This window comes from Podarcis erhardii (assembly GCF_964252035.2).
Source record: "Podarcis erhardii genome assembly, chromosome: Z".
Lineage (NCBI taxonomy): Eukaryota > Metazoa > Chordata > Lepidosauria > Squamata > Lacertidae > Podarcis > Podarcis erhardii.
Genome location: NC_138504.1, coordinates 34,063,683 through 34,085,737, shown reverse-complemented (window position 1 = coordinate 34,085,737; position 22,055 = coordinate 34,063,683). Strand labels below are relative to the sequence as shown.

The following is a 22,055-nucleotide window of genomic DNA, read 5'->3' as shown; positions in this document are numbered from 1 at the left end:
ACACTTTGGCTACTCCAAGGTATGCCAAACAAAAGCCGTGAGCATCCACCTTTAGGTCTCCTGGTAAAAGGTAAAGGGACCCCTGACCATTAGGTCCAGTTGTGGCCAACTCTGGGGTTGCGGGACTCATCTCGCTTTATTGGCCAAGGAAGCCGGCGAACAGCTACCGGGTCATGTGGCCAGCAGGACTAAGCCGCTTCTGGCGAACCAGAGCAGTGCATGGAAACGCCGTTTACCTTCCCACCGGAGCGGTACCTATTTATCTACTTGCACTTCATGATTTCGAACTGCTAGGTTGGCAGGAGCAGGGACTGAGCAACGGGAGCTCATCCCGTCACGGGGATTCGAACCGCCGACCTTCTGGCTGGCAAGTCCTAGGCTCTGTGGTTTAACCCCCAGCGCCACCTGCGTCCCAGGTTTCCTGGTAATGCATGCGTAATTTGAACACTGGAACTCACCAAGGATAGGCAGAGTAATCCATCTCTCGTGATGGGGGCCGGCTGTTAGGAGGCTGCAGAAAGCAGAGCAGAAAAGAGTTACGCAAGTAGTGGCACCCTAAGAAGCAAACAGTTGGTGGTTGTTTTTTAATGAATCACAGCATTGTATAGTTGGAAGGGAACCCAAGAGTCATCTAGTCCAACCCCCTGGAACGCAGTTAAAGAATAACTGAGAGATAGCTGTCCAGCTTCTGCTTAAAAACCTCAAATAAAGGAGAGCCCAGCACCTTCCAAGGGAGTTCATGGACCAAGTATAGGTGTGTAAGTTAATGAGTTATTAGCTGTGAGGAAGATGAAATTGGCCACATTGGACAATATATTAGCAACATAACTGTGCCCTTAAGTGAACATAAGAGGCCTGTAGCTGGATCAGGCCACAGGGAGCCCATCCTGTTTTCATAGTCACCATCCAGGTGCCCCAATGGAAGAAGCCCACAAGCAGGACCTGAACACAACACAATCTCTCACCATTTGAAAATTCCGAGGAACTGGTATTATTCAGAAGTATACTCATCATGGCTAGTAGCATGCATGCTGATTGGCTTATTTCCATGCCTCCCCCCGCCACCCCTGTATGTTTGGCTGAATGTCTCCAGACTAAGAAACACAAAACCTCTTGGTTTGTTTTTTCTCAAATTATACACTGGTTTTGTCCAGTTTTCTAAATAAAGTTCTGTCAAGACTTTTCTCCCCTCTGCAGAAGTTAAGTGACTCTGCTAACATTCCTGTCTCCTTACTCTGGCATCCACTGGGCAGGGTTTGACCGACGAGCTGGGGAAATAACCAGACTTCTTCGACAATATTAGCCTTCCCTGCAAATGAAGATGAGAAAAACAGTCACAGGGCAGAGTCATAGCAAGACTAATAAAAAGAAATTGTTGTTTAGGGGAATGGAATTTAATTCTAAATTATATACCGGAAATGTGGGAGATTACAAGGGGTCAATAAAAAAATGGATGCACTGTGCCATATTAGAAGCAAAAAAACTTGTTTTGATGAATTGGAAGAGCTGCAAAAAGATTCCAATGAGCACATGGATTGATAATACGAACAGACTAGCTACATAAGAACGAATTGCATGCCGATGCAAATTAAGAATGCATAAATATGAAGAAATCTGGAAAGAATATTTAAGCGATAAGACGGACAGTGGTGGGAAGTAGGGGGAGGAGAGGTGGGGAAATATTGTTAAAAAGGTGTAGTCATAGGTATAGGTAAAGGTAAAGGGACCCCCAACCATTAGGTCCAGTCATGGAAGACTCTGGGGTTGCGGTGCTCATCTCACTTTATTGACCGAGGGAGCCAGCGTCCAGCTTCCGGGTCATGTGGCCAGCATGACGAAGCCACTTCTGGTGAACCAGAGCAGTGCACGGAAACGCCGTTTACCTTCCCGCTGGAGTGGTACCTATTAATCTACTTGCACTTTGACGTGCTTTCGAACTGCTAGGTTGGCAGGAGCAGGGACCAAGCAATGGGAACTCACCCCGTCACGGGGATTCGAACCGCCGACCTTCTGGCTGGCAAGTCCTAGGCTCTGTGGTTTAACCCCCAGCACCACCCACATCCCAGTCATAGGTATATCAGTACTCAAATCTGAAATGTTAAATTGTGTTATTAGTGTTATTGTGGTTTTTGTTGCATGTATTTTTTGTGGTTGTTGTTTGTATTGAAAAAATGATTAAATAAATTTTTTTTAAAAGTCATAGGGCAGAGTCATAGCGGGTGCTTTTGGCCTCAGAGAGTCACAGGTTCAGTTAACATGGACCAGGAGAAGCAGGACCAGGAGAAGGCCGCAGTGCAAGCAGGCTGCTGGGGCAAGGGCTGGGGAATTATGCTAGCCATCCAAGTTGCCCAAGAGGCCACTGTTCTGAAGCCTCCAACATAACACCCATGGGTGCACTGGGACCCTTGAGGTCCCCCCTCAACGAAGAGTCATGTCAGAAATCAAGAATGCTTTCCAGCCAAGCAAAAATGCTCAAGGAGGGTGTGGCCTGGGGAGACTTATGGAGGCCATACAGAGAGGTCTGGAGGGCCAGATTAGAGCCTGAAATCCCCCACCCAATCTAAACTAAGTTGCAAATCAGTTCCATTGGATGCAATGGCTGAGCTTGTGCCCCATATCTTCACCTAAGATCTCCTGGATGTTTCCAGAGGGCCTCCCAGCACTCACCTCCCACCACTGTGACTCTGGGTCCCCTCGGAGGAGCTCAATTACTTCTCCCGTTTGAAATGTCAAGACGGGCTTCCCTGGCGGAGCTGGGTTGCCATGGTAGTTCTGGACTGCCACCATTTTGGGACCTGCATGTAGACAGAAGGAAGGAGAAGCAGTGCTGAAGTTGCAAGCAATTAAGTCAGTGAATGAACTTCTATCAAAATGTAATCATCATCATCATCATCATCCACTCATCTGACTGGGTTGCCCCAGCCACTCTGGGGGGCTTCCAGCAAAATAAAACATCAAACATTAAAAATTTGCTATGCAAGGCTGCCTTTAGATGCCTTCTAAAAGCCAAAGTTGCTTATCTGTTTACTTTGCTGTTATATGGGGGAATCGAAGGCTGATATTGCTTTGGGGCAGCCTCATTTATTTAAAGGATTTCTGCTTTTCACTATTTGGCCAATGAATAAGTAAATAAAGATTCCCAGAGCAGCCTACAGATCAACTAGAAATAAAGAAATCAGTCTCTGCCCTTAAGCTTATATTCTTTTTTAAAAAACAACCCAGCCTATCCTGTTTAATCCTGCCTTTTACTCAAAAACAATGAGGACTAGACTATCACTTTAAGGGGAGAATAGAGCAGTTGCTTTGCATACAGAAAGTCCCAGGTTTAATCCCTAGCAGCATCTCCAGGTAAGGCTGGGAATACCTCCTGTCTGAAATGCTGGAGAGATGCTGCCAGTCAGTGTTGACAACACTGAATTAGATAGATCAACTCTTGGGGGTATAATGCTAGTATTTAATTCTACCCTTATTCAGAACAACAAGGACATGAACCTCATTTATTTTTAGTGGAAAGTCCCTAGCTCAGTGGCAGAATAACTGCTTGGCATGCAGAAGGTCCCTGGTTCAAGCTCCACTGGCATCTCCAGACAAGGTTGGGAAAGAGTCCCTTGCCTGAAACCCTGGAGAACTGCTGCTGTCAGTGTAGGCAATACTGAGCTTGATGGGCAAATGGTGTGACTCAGGATAATGCAGACCATTCATCCATGCTCTGAGACACACACCAGAGATGCAGCTGATCTGTTCTGCAATTTACTGTTCCTCATCTCACTAAGCAGCAGGAGTATTTTGAGAAAAAAAGAAAAAGCACCAGTAATAATAATAATAAAGAGAAAATAGCAACCTTACCCATATTCAATGAATCCTGGAGAGACAGACAGACAGAAAGAGAGAGAGAGAGAGATTTTAAAATTGTATATGATTCTTTCTGGGCCACAAAACATCCTGCTTGCTGTAACAACAGTTCACACTCTTCCTCTGTCTTCCCTCCGAGAGTTAAAAAAAAAAGTATCGCAAAACAGGTACAAACCTTGTCAAGAAACAAAAAGTTAACTCTTGCTTAATACGGGGGTGGGGGGCCCTTTTTCAATCTGGGAGCTCTTCCTAGGGGCTGCACAGGAGGCAAAAAAGGGGGGCAAAGTACAGGTGGACGAAATTCAGCTATGCAAAAGCCAGAGGTTTCCCCACACTTTGCCTTGCTTTCTCTGTCCTCCATCGGAGCAAAGGGAAAAGGCATCAGGTAGGCTGGCACTGGGTATGCCTGTCAGCAGAGCCAATCTGCTGCTTCTGCTGCCACACTTGGACAGAACAGCCCTCCCTGTCGTCACCTCAACTTTCCCAGTATGTGGCAGTGACTTTGCAGGAGTGACCGACTGCTCCTGTCCCCATCTCCATTGCCCAGTGATGCCAGTGCACTAAGGAAATGAAATCACAGGTAGTTGCAACCAACAGACAGGAACATCCTTTCCCGGAGAGAAGGCAAAAAGAAGTGATGGATCTTACCTGGTCTGCAGGTGAACCTGAAGATTTGGGTGGGTTGGGGAGAAATGAAATGAAAATTCTGATTAGCTTGAGCAGAAAACTCCACATTTCAGTTTACACCATGGGATGAAAGGATCCCAAAACCCCAAGAGAATATTTACTTACTGACTGACTGACTTACACCCCTCCCTTTTCCCAGAGTAGGACTCAAGTTGACATACACAAATTAAAAGAACACAAACAGAATACAAAAAGCTAAAAGCATATAAAAGATAATTGTTAAAAAGGAATGAAACTCATTTAATAGAATTAATACAATATAAATATCAAATATATTTAAATACAGACAATAAAAACAGCATAGCACTATTTCAAAGCCCTTTCCTTTAATAATAATAATAATAATAATAATAATAATAATAATAATAATAATATTTTGAAAAGCCTGAGACAATAAAACACCAAGAAGGCCCTTCATAACCAAGGGGGCAGTGTATTGCCTGTGGTGGCTGCTCTGAGGCTTTGTGGACACCAAAAGAGGACATCAAGGGTGCCATTGCACTCACAAGTACCACGTTACGGATCACTGATGCAAACCTTAATTGTGAAAAGCAGCTTCTGCATAGGTGAAACTTACTGATTTTGCAGGGAGGAATGACTTCCAAGCATTCCTTGTGAGCACCAACTTTGCATTTCACACACTGATAACCCTGGTAGAAGGTCCCTCTGTGGAAAGAGGAGTTGGGGAGGGTTAGGAATCACAGCTGAACAATCCATGACAGATGGCCCTCCAACCTCTGTTAAAAACCTCCAGTTAAGAAGAGTTCACCACTTCCAAGGGAATCCCATCCACTGTTGAATGGCTCTTATCATCAGAAGGTCCTTCTTAAGGTCTAGATGGAATTCCCCTTCTTGTAACTTCCCCCACCATCAGCAGAGACACAGGACCAGATATGACCAGATATGTACATGAGAAGTCATGTACAAGCTTCCCCACACCAAACCAATTTACCTGCATTCATTTTAGGTGTTTCCCCTTCTCCAAGCATAGAACAGAGAAAGATGCCTTATACAAAGTCAGACTATTGGTATATCTTGCTCAGTACTGCCCACTCTGACTGGCAGAGGCTCTCCAGGATTTCAGGCAGGGCTATTTCTCAGCCTTACCTGGAGATGCCATGGAGAATGAACCTGGGTTCTACTGGATGCAAAACTGACAATCTACCACCATGCATCCTTTCCCTCAAAATAAAATATGATTCCAGTCTTAAATGGAGTCAGGCCATATTAAGTCTATTTAGCTCAGTACTGCAGGATTTTAGGCAGGGGACAATCCTAGCCCTACCTGGAGATGTTTCTGGGAATTGAACCTGGGAACTTCTGCATGCAAAGCAGCTGCTCTGCCACTCAGCTGTGGCCCGTCCCCAAGTCATTTGGTCACTGCCACTGTTGAACCACTGGGAGTCTGCAAGCCTAGCCGCTCTGTTGCAAATCACCCAGAGATCTGCCAGCAGATGCCAAACCACCTCCCACCTACCACTGGTCTGGATAGACACTTTCCAGCAGAAGAGTCCCCTTTCACCTGAGAAACATCTTGCATGCTTTACAGTTTGTCGTCTTGTCAAAGGTGTACATCTGGAAGTTGTGGTTGTTTGCCATGGCTTTTTCCGGCTTGATGTTCGACCTGATCCAAAGGGAAAACGAAAACAGCTAATTTTTATTTTTAGTCCTCAGGACTATTCTGATCAGCTTCAATAACACTACACACTTTTCCAACTTATTCAGGAAGCTTCTGTGGGCACCCTGGGGATCACGAACAAAGTTCCCCGATAAAGTCAGCATTTCAATAATTTTGCTTTGAATTCTAAATTAAAATTTTATTTATTTATTCTAGTTGCATTTATTCCTCTCCTTTTCTTCAATAAGCTCAAGGAAGTGCACCCAGTGGTATACAAGGTTCTTTCCCTCCTCATTTAATCCCCACAAGAACAACTCTGTGAGGTAGGTTAGGCTGAGAGGCAGTGATTGGCCCAAGATGAGCTTTATGGCCAAGTGGGGATTTGAACCCTAGTCTCTCCCAGGTCAAGTCTGACGTTCTAACAACAATTCAAATGACAAATCCCATAGAAACATTGGACAGGGAGATCCTGGGACATCCGCTCTGGGGCTGCAAGACCGAAAGACTGGTGGCACCCACTTTTAAAACCCTTCCCTTAAAAATATATAGAACAGGAAATAAAACTATGTAATGTCAAACTGCCTCAATGTTGCCTATTGTCGGGTCTTTTACTGGCTCTGGGGTTTTGCCGGTGTTTCCTCTGATATGTGCCAACATGGTGGCTGTCAAGCCTCTTCTTTTAAGTGCCCCAATACTCACATGGCCATTTCGAACTGCTCCATCCACTTCCTTTTCATGTCTTCTGTCTTGCAGAAGAACTGGAAGCCCTGCTTGCCTTGGAGGTGAGTGAGGTAGAAACCGTACGACCACTACCAAGGGAAACAAGAGAGAGCACTGGATGCTAAAGCAGTCAAAATGGTTCCTCCCAACGGAGTCTGGTCCAATCAGGGCAAATGAGGAGTGCTGTCCCGCCAACCTCAGCCTGCCCTCAGCCAGCCCTCATCTGCCCTCCTTCCTTCCTTACAAAGTGTCCCTTATTGATGTGTTACAGCGATAAGATAAGAATTAAATCTGAATGTTGTGGACGCAGCTTACCATTTTTCCATGCAACTGAGAAGCATGAGAGGGGAAAGCAGAGACACAGTTTGTTAAAAAGAGGCTCCAGGGTCCAGCTCACCCGTGTTTTAAAGAGAGAGGTTGGATTCCAGGAGCAGGAAAGACTCAACCTCCTGCCAACCAAGCCCTGTACCCCAAACTATAGATGACCAAGAGGCAAGGAACTAGGATGGGCACATAGCCACATCAGAAGTCCTCCATTGGCCACATTTTGAATTGAGGTCAGGGAATTTTTACGTTCTTAGATCTGATCAAAAATATGGAGGAGAGTTCTGCCCCAAATGGTTACTAAACCCAGCCCACCTGTTAAAACTAACCATTTCAGGACCCTACTAGGCAAGGGAAGCTCTTTCCATGATACCATCACCAGGGGATTCCAGTCATGGGGTCTTTCTGATGCTGCCCCCTCCCTTTTTATAGAATGGCCTCACTGGCAAAATGTGCTTGATTCCCTTGCTATTGGCTTTCAGAGGGATTTTTAAATATTCATTTTCACCCAGGTCTTTGGTAGTTGAAAAGACTGTTCCTGGCAACCCTAAAATAATCAGGGTAATATGATTGCTTTTAGAGGTTTGTAAACATTTCATAAATGTTTTAATTTTATTTTTTAATTGTATTGTTTTAACATTTTGGTGTTTGTCTCCCTGGGCTCTTTTGGAAGGACAGAATAGGAATGCAAATGCTTATAATGTGGGTTTGGGGGGTCAGTCTAGAGGATGCCCTGAGTCCCTTCCAATTCCTGTACCCAGTGAGGATTAGAATCCAGTAGAGGAGTTTGCCGAACTAGGGAGAGAAGTTTTTTTGTAAGACAATGACCTTAGCTGGCTACTTAAGGGTCCTCATCAGCACCCTAAAGGAGGAGCTTGTTGGTTGCAAAAGCCCCAACAAAGTGATGGTGCCCCTCTGGCTAAGGCGTGGGTCTTTCCTTCACCACCCACTCCTTGTTGTTAGGTAAGTGAACAAGAGCCAGGGTGGGCTGTGAGAGCTGAGCTGAAAGCAGGCTGGAGGCTGGATACACAGAGACCTGCTTGCTCTGTGCTGGAGCCAAAGCTGTGACTAATGGAAAAGCACTAATGTGAGCCCCTCCATCCTATGCTCAGGTTGTACAGATGTGTAAATGAAACCATATATCCCAAGGGCAACCGCAGTCTCAGCTAACCCTCATTGCAAGGAAACATAACCTGGGTAAGTGCCTGGAACCCCTGGGGTCTCTCACCACTTAAGAGATTGGGATGGTGAGTAATCATCATCATCAATAATAACAACAACCTTCTTTATATCTTTATTGTTCATCGGGTCATCCGTCATCTTGTAGCAGAACAGCTCGATGATATCCTTCTGCTCATAGTTGTAGCCTTTTCGTTTGCAGACGATCACCACTTTGTCAAATAAAAACAAGTACCTGCCCCCACACCAAAGAAAAGATACAAAGCCAAGGCTTGAAAAACACATTTTTCAACAGCATTAAAGTAATTTTGAGTGTCACTCTCTTCCCATCCCTTCCAAGGTAGCCCAGGAATGTTACATCCACATCATCCATTTAAAGCATATTTACCCCACTTTTCATAGTTGTGGCTTCCTCAAAGTACTCAGGGAAGTGTAGTTTACACTTATTGCACTACAATTCCCAGCATCCTTAGCAAACCAGAGTTCCCAGCCTTATTTGGTGAGCAGAAGCCACCTGCTTGTTCTGTCCTTCTCTCGCTTGCTCACCTATCCTGCTTCGTATGGTTCACTATTGAGCGGACCTTCAGTTCACCGTCTATTTTGGGCCTCCCATATTCTTCCAGTTTCACTGGCTGTGGGGTAACACAGGAAAGTGTTGAGAGAGGGGGAAAACAAAAGCCTAGTAATAATAATAATAATAATAATAATAATAATAATAATAATAATATTACTTATACCTCACTCATCTGGCCGGGCCTCCCCAGCCACTCTGGGCGGCTCCCAACAGAATATTAAAAACGCAATTAAGCATCAAACATTAAAAACTTCCCTAAACAGGGCTGCCTTCAGATGTCTTCTAAAAGTCAGGTAGTTGATTATCTCCTTGACATCTGATGGGAGGGTGTTCGATAGGGCGGGCACCACCACCGAGAAGGCCCTCTGCTTGGTTCCCTGTAACCTCACTTCTCGCAGTGAGGGAACCGCCAGAAGGCCCTCGGAGCTGGACCTCAGTGTACAAGCAGAATGATGGGGGTGGAAACGCTCCTTCAGGTATACTGGGCTGAGGCCGTTTAGGGCTCTAAAGGTCAGCACCAACACTTTGAATTGTGCTCGGAAGCAATAGCTATCAAAAATAACTTAATGATACCCAGGAGCAGCCTCAGATCTTGACTTCAAATCTTGCTTAAGAGGGTATCCTGGTTAAGGCTAGCAGGAGAAAGAAAACGGGGTCAGAGAAGATCCTGATCTGCTGTTTATAAATCCCATGGCTCCCAACCTTCTGTGGTGTGTGATCTGTTATTAAAGCTGCTGCTCTTTGCTTTTAGCTGCTGTTGGTTCTGCTTGTTTTTGTTCTGTTTATAGGTTGTGTTTTTATGTTGGAAAGGGCTGCAGCTTTGTGGCAAGCCTGCCTTGCAAGGAGAAGGTTTCCAGAGAGGCCTGGGAATGTCAAGGCACTGGGCAGTCAATACAGACAATATTTTGCTAAGTGGGTTGAGGGTCTGGCTAATACAAGGCAGCTTCCTATGTTTCTGGGAATGGTCACAGCTCAGTGGAAGAGCAACTACTTTACATGCAGAAGGTCCAAAGTCCAATCCCCAGGTGCACCTCCAGGTAGGGTTAGGAATGCCCCTTCCTGAAACCCTGGAGAGCCATTGCTGCCAGTCAGTGTGGGCAACACTGAGCTAGAGGGACCAAGAGTCTGACTCAGCATAAGGCAGCTGCTTCCTTCATCCCTATTTAATCCATCCCTCTATTCAGAACTATGAGGACTAGAGCCTTAATTTATTTTTTAGGGGAACAGCATTCAGAAGGTCGCCAGAATTTTATCTCACCAAGTTTTCTATGGAACTCTGAAATTCACTTATTTTCTTTAACGTCTCCTTGTCCCGCTTGACTTCGTTTATATACATGGCCAGGTCCTGAAAAAATGAAACACACACACACACACACACACACACACACCACACACACACACAGAGCTGGCTGTAACATTGTGATCTGGCAGAATCAGCTGAGAGCCATCAACACAATAAGAAACAGTGGTGGACAGGCACGCATACACTGGCTTTGGGACTGCCCCGTTCAGATATTTTTCAAAGGATCAGTTCAGAGAAGGGCTATTCCAAGACACAGTGGATGCCACCCTCCAGAATCCTTTGCAATGCTGCAGGGATGGCCACAGGTGGGGGCATAAGGCGGAATTGTCTTCTATTTTGTATGCAACACTGATTCCAATCAGTTGCAGTGCATCTTCCTATTCACCTCACTGCCTGCTGTAGCAAAATTATGTAACTTATACCATTTGCACAATTGATTGATTATTGATTGATTGATTTATTACACCATATAACTGCTTTTTTAAAAGCATCATCCTTTAACGCGGTTTACAAAAAGATGAAACAAATTATCAAGAAAAAATAATAATTTAAAACTTTCAAAAAGTTAAAATAGCAACAGACTAAAAACAGATCAAAACTCACACAAACTTCCTAAACATCTGGGTATGTTTGTCTATGAGCAAAAATGTTTTCAGCGGGTCCCCGAAAGAGTACAGGCAAAAGAACCTGCCTGGTGTCACTAGGCAGGGAGTTCCAAAGTATAGGTGCTGCTGCACTAAAAGCTCAATTTCTTACAAATTTGGAAAGGTTTTACATGGTCCCTATAACAGGGCCAGTTCAAAGCAGCCAAATGGGTACACAGAAGGTAAGGTGCTCTTAGAGGTGAACTGGACCCAAGTTGTCATGGGCTTCATATACTAATTAATTAAGTTATGTCATCATTACGTTACTGCACCCCACGGATTTCAGTGGCAAAGGAAGTGCAATGAATGGTGTCCAGTCCTAATCCTGCTCAGAGTAGACTCATTGACATTTATGGGCATGGTGAACTTCATTTAATGCAACCCAATGGGGGGGGGGCGTAATCAATTATGTATCGTTTGCGAACTGAAAGTAGCAAGAACAGCAAATGCTGATTATATTTGATGGATTGATCTCTGTTCTAGACATGGGATGAATAAGCAAACGTCAGCAATTGCTGCTCCCATTTCCATAGGAATTCTTAGTCACAGGTTCCTCTTGAATGGAGTTGTGGTGCTTTCACTGTGGTGCAGTTCAAAATTGATGAAATTTGTGCGGTGGTTAAAGGGCTGGGACTAGGAGTCAGGACATACCAGGGTTCAAACCCCCCCACTCAGACTGACAGGTGCTCACAGGGTGATCTTGCACCAATCACTGTTTCACTTTCTCTCTTTCAACCCAGTCTACCTTACAGGGTTGTTTGTGAGGGAAGAATGGGGGGGCGGGGGGGCGGGACATAATGCTGCCTTGAGCAACTTGGATAAAAAGTGAGACACAATAAATGTATTCGCCCCCCCCAAAAAAAAAACCGCAGTCCCCTAAATGTGCACATTGCAACAGGGGCTGCTTTGCATTTTACATGGCACCGCCGAAATTTCATGCAGAAAACACATGCAGCACGGTGGTGTCTCTCACCACACTTGCATGTGAGCTTGCCCACTGGCAGCTTGCAATGACCTGCGTAGAATGTTCAGGGGTGTTTTAAGGTTTGCCATTGTGAGAAATACAATCGCTGAGCAGAAGGGAGCCCTTGGTCACGGTGCTGCAAATCCCCTGGTGGGCAGGAGAGGGCGGCAGATGGTGTAAGGCTGAGGAAGGAGAGCAGCACATTTGTTTTCTGTACTGGGTGTGTGTGTGTGTGTGTGTGTGTGCGCACCACCAGAAATAAATTAAACAGGCACACTTGTGAGCCCGAGCACTCATGCAGAGAACAGGCTGCCCGTTGAGTCCCTGTGCAAACTTTGACAGGCTCTAATACAGACTTCCTCAACCTCGGCCCTCCAGATGTTTTTGGCCTACAACTCCCATGATCCCTAGCTAGCAGGACCTGTGGTCAGGGATATTTGAGTCTCAAAACATCTGGAGAGCCAAGGTTGAGGAAGCCTGATCTAATCTTTGCCTCTCCCCTGCAGTGCATACATATTTGGGGGGCGGAGTCCTTGGTGATTATTTTTGTCCCAAGGGGAAGAAAAAGAGGAAGAACCTGCCTTCACAGGACGCTGCCGCATATTGTCAGTGCTCTGGGATAACCCTCCCCCAGCAGTGTCTCATGCAGAGACACTGGGGAGAAATGTAGGCAGCTCTTGCTCTAAGACTGTAATGCAGCCTTCAATAACTTGTCCTTCTCCACGTTTTGGACTACAACTCCCATCAGCCAGTCAGGGATGATGGGAATTGCTGTCTGCACAATCTGGAGGGCACCATGTTGGCAGCCTCTGCCCTACTGTATCTTTAGAATGTGCTCATGGGGGGGGGGTCACGCGCATACCACTTCTTTTCATAGTCTCCCAACTCCTCCATTCCCACCCACCCAAACACACTTTCTGCCCTGTCAGTTCAGATTAAGTCAGAGGGATGGAGACTTTTCCAAGACAAGCCCTGGGGGTGCTGACCTTCCACAGCTTCCCCAACATAAGGAAGATTAATCCCTGGCTGAAGTGACAGTGCTTGTTAAGGGTCACACAGTCCCAGGGTTTCAAACACTGAGTGGCAGCAACAGTTAGCAAGGCAAACAACACCCAAAGCGTAATGGAGTGAGCCAAGAGTTGCCTGTGGCCACCATCTCCTTGCATTCCAGGAAGTGGCCTATTTCAGGAGGGTTCAGGAATCCAGGGAGAGCTTTCAAAGCATGTTTCGAGGGACCTCAGGGGCTCTTCGGGGGTCAATCAAAGGTTCAGAATGTCAGGGAAATACGTCCCTGAAAGTAGTTTGTCTAGGGCCTGATGACTTCCCAATCTGCAGCCTTAGGAGCCTCCCTTCATATCAGGGGATGCCACCTACAAGGAGAGCCAGCAATATCCCGCCCTCCTTACCCATTAGACACCTATGGAAGACCTTTATTTCAAGAGGCTTTTAAATGTTTCATAGAATAACAGAATCCTAGAGTTGGAAGGCCCCCAAAGGATCCTCTAGTCCAACCCCATTCCAAAGAAGAATCACAAAAAATTTGATTGCTTTTAGGGATTTCATGGACCACTGCATTTAAAGTGACATATTTTGCTGTGGCTTTTTTTTTAGAATTTTGAGTACTCATTGGAATCCATTGGCAGACGCTCAGTAGCCTCAGTGTCTTTGTTGGAAATGTTTAATATTATCTTACTGTGGTTTAGATATTTGAACTAGCTGGAATCATTGGACAGGCTTTAACGATTGATGTCTTAATTGACCACAAATAGAAAAATGTTGCAATATCATCTGTATTATCAAAAGGAGTTATTCCTTTCGACTGGAGCATGGCGCTTTGAAAGGAATTACTGTAGCATTTAGACTGTTGCTGTGATGGTTTTTCAACTTGCATTGTTTCCTGTTTTGCTTTGAGCTGCTTCAGTGTGGAAACTCAGCAGAGAAAACCATAAGTTGATGCAGAGGTGAACTGAACTTCAGTTTGGAAAAGGGAAACAGATATGATTGACAGATTAAGTTGATAGATCGAACTTTGGGACTGTGGACTTCGGAGCATGAAAGCCTTGAAGCTGGGTCCATCTGGTCCAACCTCCTCTCCTCACAGTGGCCAACCAGATGCCCCAGTGGGAAGAACCCCACAAGCAGGACCTGAGCACAAGAGCCCCCATCCCCTCCTGTGGTTTCAACAGCTGACATTCAGAGTCACACTGCCTCCAACAGCGGAGGTCAAACACAGCCATTGTGACCCTCCATGGATTCGCCTATAAGAATATCTAGAACTTTGGAAGATTAGGAACAAGTGTGGCCTTGAAACAATACACCCCACCCCAATACCTGGTTTAAAAAAAACTGGGGCTCCTACCTGCATCGCTTCCAAGGCTTCCTTGAGCTGCTGCTTTTCTGGCCGATCCGATGAATGGCTGAGAAGCTCCTGAAAGGAAACTGCAGCATGTCAGAGGCATGTTGATGTCTTGCTCCATCCCACAGTGTGAGCCTCACATTGGAAGCCAGCATCAGTGGCAAACTTTCTGCAGCCACGGAATCACCAGCAGCAGGGAAGTGAGGGTGTGTGTGTGTGATGACTCCACCTCCACTGTGTATTGCTGCGAACCAGAAGCCTGTTACAATCATCCAGCAAGTAACCCATGAGGAGTGTGTTGTGGCAGCCCAGCGAACTCAGAGCTAACAGAAGGAATTTCATGCATCAGCAAATTATTTGCAGGTTTCTTTCCCCATCAGCTAATTGACCCTCCTTGCAAAACAATGAGGATCAACAAGCCCATGCTTCACAAAGGCTCCATTGCATGGAGATGCTGGTGCAATTATTAACATTTAAAAAGACGAGCGAAAGAGGGTGGAGGGAAATAAATGTGGGGAGGGGAGCTATGCATCCTTTCCTGGAAAAAGTGCGTAGCAGCAGCGTAGCTCTTAATTGTGTCAGTCTAGGACCTGGGAGATCAGGGTTCAGTCCCCACTTTGCGACGTGAAGCTCACTGGGTGACCTTAGCCTAGTTGCTGCCTCTTGGCCTAACCTACCTCACAGGGTTGTTGTGGGGAATTAATTGAGAAGTGGGAGGAACCATGTATGCTACCTTGAGCTCCTTGGAGAAATAGGTGGAATAAAGGTAAAGGTAAAAGGACCTCTGACCATTAGCCGGGACCGACTCTGGGGTTTCAGCGCTCATCTTGCTTTATTGGCCGAGGGAGCCAGTGTCCAGCTTCCGGGTCATGTGGCCAGCTTCTGGCAAACCAGAGCAGCGAAAGGAAATACCATTTACATTCCCGCTGGAGTGGTACCTATTTATCTACTTGCATTTTGACATGCTTTCGAACTGCTAGGTTGGCAGGAGCAGGGACCGAGCAATGGGAGCTCACCCGTTGCAGGGATTTGAACCGCTGACCTTCTGATCAGCAAGTCCTAGGCTCTGTGGTTTAACCCACAGCACCACCCGTGTCCCATATAGGTGGAATAGAATAGAAATGCAATAAATAAGAATGGTGTATAGAGCTTGATGAGAGAAAGGGGACTGGGGTTTCAGTGGAGTCCCAGGGAAAGCCCCAGAATCTATCTTCAACAGTCCCCCGTGGATTTGCAGGGGGGTTCCCTCCTGCTGACAATCTTGCAAGTCCACATAGCTTGTATTCTTCCTTATTGCGGAACAGAATCTGCTTGAACACGAAATACCCAGTCCCTGACTGAACAGGCTCCACGTTTGCACGAGAGGTATTGCTCTTGATCAAACAAGTGCCAACACAAGCCTCCACAGGCCTACCCTGCAGGGACAACTGGGGGCTGAGCATCCTGTGCAAGGGGATGCTGGGGGGCGGGGCTTACTTGCCCACCTTGCCTACCCATAGACACAGCTTCTGCATATTCAGGTAAGTGCCTCAACTCACCTTATGGGAGTTGTTGAGCTTTGCACAAGGGAGCTAGTATAATGGACTGTAGCTTGTTTGCACTGGGGACATCTTTCTCCAGGCTAACTCTGCACACACTGCTGCTCTCCTTCTGCCAACTTCAAACTCTTGTCTAACTTTCAGACTTCGTCAAACCTGCCCCTCAGGCTGGATATTGAACCAAGAGTGAGGTGGCAGCAGGGAGAGGAGAGGAGAGGAGAGGAGAGGAGAGGAGAGGAGAGGGAGGGGAGGGGAGGGGAGGAGAGGAGCATTGCAGCTAAAGGCCACTCCGGAGAGGGCATCTGATGTGACCTATGCTGTCAGGCTGATCACATCACATCTGCCAACATGGCACAGATCAAAACTGGGGGATGCTTGCATCACTCCTTTCCACAAGCTGAGGGCCACAACCTTATTTCATCCAAAAGACTACCTGTCACAGGAAGAAGAAAACTCCATTTGCTTAGCCAGGGTTGTTTCAGAAGACAAAGGGCAGCAAATTTTTGCTGCCCATTGACCTGACAACTGATGAAAACTTAAACAAGTTAGTGACCTTTTCGATCTAAATGTTATTTCTTGTAGTTTTGCTTAATTGCTTTGACATCAATGAGTTTTAATTTTCTATTTGAATTTGATAACGGGCTGTAAGCTGCCCTGAAGGGAACTGTAGATGTGGTAGAAGTTGCAACATCCATCAACTTGAACCCTGTAATTAAAGGTGTGGAATGACACCTGGAGTCCTGGGTTCAGATAAGGGATATCTGGCTCTAAATCCCTGGGAAAAAGCAGGACCTGCAACAAAGTGTTTCAAGCATGGGTGTGTTTCCCTGCTCTTAGAGATTTTAGCCGACTATACTCTTTTCTGCGATACTCCTTTCTATTCCCAAATCAAATATCAATGCATACATCAATCAAATATGCTCTTCTACAGTTTCTCCTGAAAGCCAGTGTGGTGCAGTGGTTAGTGTCAGAGTAGGACCTGGGAGACCCGGGTTCAAATCCCCCACTCTGCCATAAAGCACACTGAATGTAATGTTGGGCTCAGTTACTGTCTCTAAGCCTAACTTATCTCACAGGGCTATTGTAGGCGTAAAATGAAGAGGGGGAGAATTGTTTACACTACCCTGATCTTGTTGGAAGAAATGGGGGGGGGGTAGAAATGTAATAATAATTGTGATAATAATGATAATAATATTCATAAGAAACGTTTAGCATTTTTTTCTTGATTTGCTTTATATATTTTAATTTCCCTCCCCCTCCCCAAACACACTGTAGCTGGAGGGATTTCTGCCCCAATCAGAATACAGGTGAACCCACTTACTTTTAATAAGAGGTGATACTTCAAAACTCTTTGCATTGGCACCACCAACAAGTCTTGCAGTTTAAACTTTCCATCCTGAACTTTCAGCGTACATTCCTGAAAGAGGGGGGAGAAAAGTGAGAACACTTTAAAAAAGAAAAAAAGAAAATGTTTTCAAAAGACTATCACTTCATGCTACTGTTAAGAAATTATCTAGTTTCAATTGCTCTGACTGTGGAAATCCAATTTGCATCTAAAAAACAATGCCTAGACGATCAGGGATCAAAGCTGAGCTCTTCCTTCATTGACGGCCATTAACATGGAAGCCTTCAGCAAAATAATAAGGCTTTCAGTGGTGACTAGCTATGATGGCTATGCTATACCCATACTTTCTGAGACCTAGTATACCTGAAGGAGCGTCTCCACCAGCATCGTTCAGCCTGGACACTGAGGTCCAGCTCCGAGGGCCTTTTGGCAGTTCCCTCACTGTGAAAAGTGAAGCTACAGGGAACCAGGCAGAGGGCCTTCTTGGGAGTGGCACCTGCCCTGTGGAATGCCCTCCCATCAGATGTCAAGAAAATAAACAACTATCTGACTTTTAGAAGACATCTGAAGGCAGCCCTGTTTAGGGAAGTTTTTAATGTTTGATGTTTTATCGCTTTACTACTACTACTACTACTACTACTACTACTACTACTACTACTACTATTATTATTATTATTCTGTTGGGAGCCACTCAGAGTGGCTGGGGAAACCCAGCAACATGGGTGGGGTATAAATACTGCTTGCAGGTTTCCCATAATGGGTATCTGGTTAGTCACTGTGAGAATTAGACTAGTTGGGCCCCCTTTGGCCTGACCCTCTTCTTATGCTTTTTCTAGCTTTCTATTTGGAGAGATCTCCAGCAACTGGTATTCAGAAGCATGTTAACTCCAGCAATGGAGGGAGAACACAGCTGTTGTGGCTAGTAAGCCAACGATGGCAATGAATTCATCTAATCCCTTTTCAAAGCCATCCAGGTTGGCCACCCACTTGCTGACCTCTCCCTGCACCCACCAAAAGCACTCAGCACAGTCACCTCGATTTTCTGCTGAACATCTTCCCGGTTGGCCATGAGGTGATTCAGCGTGGTCTGTGCATATTCCATGTGGCTGCAGTACTCGCCATATATCAAGAGCCTACAAGGAAGAAGGAGGGGAAAGGATTTGACAACTGCTTTGACTCTCTGCTTGGCTCATTTTGGCATGGAACACAGTCCAACCCTAGTTAACATTGGTGATTTGACAACCCCACTCCTGACACAAGTTTTAATATATTTCTACCTCTCCCTTGTCTCCAAAAGAGCCCTGTGCAGAGTACATACAATCCATGCACTGGATTGGGGTGCATTCTAGGTTCCAAAATTCAGGCTGGGATTGCTCTGGCTCCAGCATCCACCTAATGCAGTGGTCCCCAAACTGATCACCAGTGCCCACTACCCTAGAACCTTCATTATACACCTTTAGGCACCAGGCAAAAACTTTCCTCTTCAGCCAGGCCTTTGGTTGATTAACATCTTATACCCCTTTTAAATGGGCTCATAGGAAGGGGCTGGGAGAGCAGGGATTATGGCTTTTTTGGTTTTGTTTTTATTATGCATTTTGTGTTTTTATATTGTACTTTTATGCTGTGAACCTGAGATCTACAGATGAAGGAACGTATACAAATTTAATAAGCAATAATAAAAAATAATATCCTATCCTACCCTATAAAAAGCAATATTCAGAATAGTGGGCTGAAAAAAGAAAAGTTCTCCACCCTTGTGTGACCTAAACTATCCAAAGGAGAAACCAGAAATCTTAGCCAGTATGAAACTGTTTCAGAATCTGGATTGTGTAAAGGGTGGAACACACACACACACACACTTGGGTGGACCTTTACATAATATCTTGCTCTCTTCTTGCATCACCTTCTTCTTGTTCCAGCCAATTTGGCCACATGCTTTTATGTTGAAACAGTTTTCCTTGGGCGGCTCGTTGAGGGAGATAATTGGAACCTTTGCAATCTTTGTGCTGCCAAGCTTGACATGAATGCATTTTGGGGCCGGAACTTCGAAGGAAGGCCAGGATTTCAGTGCCAAACGATTCGGACAGGGACAGCTGGCATCAGAGTTACACCGAAGTCCCTCCGATAAGTTTCCAGCAGTCTTGCTGAAAACCTTCTTTGCTTCTTTAGAAATTCCTCCCCAGCCAGAGCCTCTAGATTCACACCAGGACACAAGTCCCAGCTCTTGAGATCTTTCACCAGATGTGGATCAGATTATGCAAGAGAATCACCCATAGCACACTTTGGATGCCCCAGTGGGGGGGGGGGTGGAACACGCCTGGGATATATTTGCTAGTCTCATCCAAAGTTGCCCCCCCCCTTTTTTTTTGTTCCTGCAGGGAGTCGGGTTATTAGCTGTGAGAAGAGGACCCTTGTGGGTCCCTTCCAACTCTACAATTCTGTGACTGGGACTCCCACATCCTGCTTGCTTTGTGGTAGCAGGAAACCTGGGTTGAAATACAGCGATGTGCCATCAGTATGCCCCATGCAACTAATAATCTGGGGCTCTGAGAACACCTTAAGGAGGTTCCCACAAATCCCTGCCATGTTCTCTCTCTCCCTCCACCAATTGCCAGTTTCCTTTCCTCCTTTTTCTTTTACCTTTCCTTGAATTCTAGAAACACTTTGGCCAAGCTGCTCCCTCCAGACATCATGGAAACATCGATGGCTCTCAGGAAATTGAAGTGGACTTTGATGAGGTCCTGGAAAAGAAAGAAAGGAAAGGGGAAGAGACATAGTACCCAAAGGTTATGACCACTTACAGTGGTAGAGCTTCATGCTCTGACACAGGGAGGTGGAGACATTGGTGGAGGAAGAGGAGTGCGGGGGGAGCGCACTGCCCCTGGCAGAGCGATCCTGGTGGAGTGGCATTGTTGCTGCTCCCCCACCCGCACTGGGCGCCATGCCCCCTCAGACGCGCGCCACACCACCAGGATGCATGCCAGCCCCGCCCCCACCTGCTCTCTGCCCCCCCCCCCCGGTGCTGGAGCATGAAGCTCCGCCACTGGGGGCGTGTTCTGGGGGCGTGTTGCCCAGCACAGGTGGGGGAGCAGCCGCGATGGCACCCCACCAGGATCACACTGCCAGGGGCGGTGCGCTCCCCCCCCCACTCCTCTTCCTCCGCCAGTGCCCACTTATGTGAAAGAGAATACAATTTACCTATTATTTAGAAACAAAAAAGCTCCACTCAGGCCACCATAATTAACCACTCAGGAACTCTTAAAAGGGAGTCATTGTGTGTAAAGTGAATTGTAAACTGCAGCAGGGCCAGACTTGAAACCCAGGTTCCTTAAATCAAGGAACTAAATCTGCAGCCTGTGTGAAAAAGGGGAGAAGAGATTTAAAGGTCTGGATTTTAGGCAACATTACCTCCAAGTTAATAAATATTGCTTCCATTTCTTGTAGAGTCAAAACCAGCCTCAATGGATTCATGTAGTTCTGCAAAAGCGAAATAGAAAAAGGTGGGAAGCATAGGCCACAACACCCAAATTCTACAGCAGGGGTGAGGGAGTCTAACATGGTCATCTAAGTCTCTCTATCTGGCACATGAAATTCCCAACAGGCCATGCTCCGTCTCCCATGTTCATGCTGCTCATGGGTCTTGCTCTGCAGTTTCCTCAGGTGATTTTGCCTGGCTGGAAGGTGCCCTTGAATTGTGATCATGTCTCTTGCTTACCTGAATGGAGGTTGTGTGTGTGTGTTTGTGTGTATCTTTAGAAACCTATGACTTTGAATATAGCTTACTGTACAAGGGTGAGAGCCATATCGTTTATTCTGCCACTTTTGTCTCTGGCGCCACTTGCCACTGTTGCATGGCCCTCAGAACACTGCCCACAAGGGAGTAAGAACTTAAGAGCCCTACTGGATCAGGTCAAAGACCACCTAGTCCAGCATCTTTCTCTCACAGTAGCCAGTCAGATGCCCCAATGGGAAACCCAAAAGCAGGACCTGAGCACAACAGCAACACTCTCCCCACTTGAGATTCCCAGAAACTTAGAGGTAATGCTGCTTCCGAGAGTAGAGGTATAGCGTCAAAAGAACCTGGCTGCTGGATCAGACCAAAGGCCCATCTAGTCCAGCATCCTGGTCTTCTGGCTAACCAGAAGCCACAAACAGGACCAAAGTTGCAAGAGCAACTCTCCCCTCCTGTGTTTTCCAGCAACTGGTATTCAGAGGCACCCTGTCTCCAGTAGTGAAGAAGAAGCAGGAGACCCTAAGAAAGGCTCTGTTGGATCAGGCCTGTGGCCCATCCAATAAAAGCAACTTGTTCCCACAGTGGCCGACCAGATCGTGTTATGGGAAGCCCACATGCAGGATCTGAACACAAGAACAACTCTTGCCCTAACTAAATATTCAGTGTACATACCTCGGGTTACAGACACTTCAGGTTGCGTTTTTTTGGGTTACAGACGCGCTGAAATCCGGAAGTACTGGAATGGATTACTTCCGGGTTTCAGTGGTTGCACATGCACAGAAGCACTAAATCACACTTTGTGCATGTGCAGAAGCACCAAGTCACAACCCATACATGCGCAGACGCAGCGCTGCGGGTTGTGAACGTGCCTCCCGCATGGATCATGTTCGCAACCCAAGCATCCACTGTACGAAACATCTCTTTGTCCACCCATTTGATATATTTTTTCTTTAGCCAAGGAATAAAAAACAAATTGTAAGTTGAGCTAATTTGGTGTTTTAAAAACATTAATGTGTTTACAATGTTGCTTAATCACCAAAGTGGAAAGTAATTACTTGGCTCCTGGCTCCACATTATGCTCCTTATCATCTTTACATACATACGTGTGTGTGTGTGGTTTTAAACAATTCTGAAATGCAAAACCAAACCATAATTCATCAAAATGAATTAAAAGGCAGGCTTGGCGAGACGTGCCCACCCAAGATAAATGGCCCTGCT

At 46.0% G+C, this 22,055-nt stretch overlaps 1 protein-coding gene across 8 annotated transcripts in view; it reads right to left on the bottom strand.

Moving 5' to 3' along the window:
• The window catches only part of VAV2 (vav guanine nucleotide exchange factor 2), a 157,304-nt gene that overhangs the window by 10,563 nt on the left and 124,686 nt on the right, over nt 1–22,055 (bottom strand). For 4 of the 8 annotated variants that reach the window (XM_081846982.1, XM_081846984.1, XM_081846986.1 and 1 more), the window contains 17 exons: nt 20,513–20,581; nt 19,745–19,845; nt 18,138–18,237; nt 17,081–17,176; nt 14,225–14,293; nt 10,213–10,299; nt 8,927–9,012; nt 8,483–8,615; nt 7,193–7,207; nt 6,857–6,966; nt 6,062–6,163; nt 5,117–5,205; nt 4,501–4,517; nt 3,847–3,862; nt 2,668–2,795; nt 1,235–1,309; nt 459–511 (listed from right to left, as the gene is read on the bottom strand). In XM_081846982.1, coding sequence (XP_081703108.1) covers nt 459–511; nt 1,235–1,309; nt 2,668–2,795; nt 3,847–3,862; nt 4,501–4,517; nt 5,117–5,205; nt 6,062–6,163; nt 6,857–6,966; nt 7,193–7,207; nt 8,483–8,615; nt 8,927–9,012; nt 10,213–10,299; nt 14,225–14,293; nt 17,081–17,176; nt 18,138–18,237; nt 19,745–19,845; nt 20,513–20,581 — 1,346 coding nt within the window. The remainder of the gene's footprint in view (nt 1–458; nt 512–1,234; nt 1,310–2,667; nt 2,796–3,846; nt 3,863–4,500; nt 4,518–5,116; nt 5,206–6,061; nt 6,164–6,856; nt 6,967–7,192; nt 7,208–8,482; nt 8,616–8,926; nt 9,013–10,212; nt 10,300–14,224; nt 14,294–17,080; nt 17,177–18,137; nt 18,238–19,744; nt 19,846–20,512; nt 20,582–22,055) is intronic. The other 4 variants (XM_081846983.1, XM_081846985.1, XM_081846989.1 and 1 more) reach the window with 2 other exon arrangements.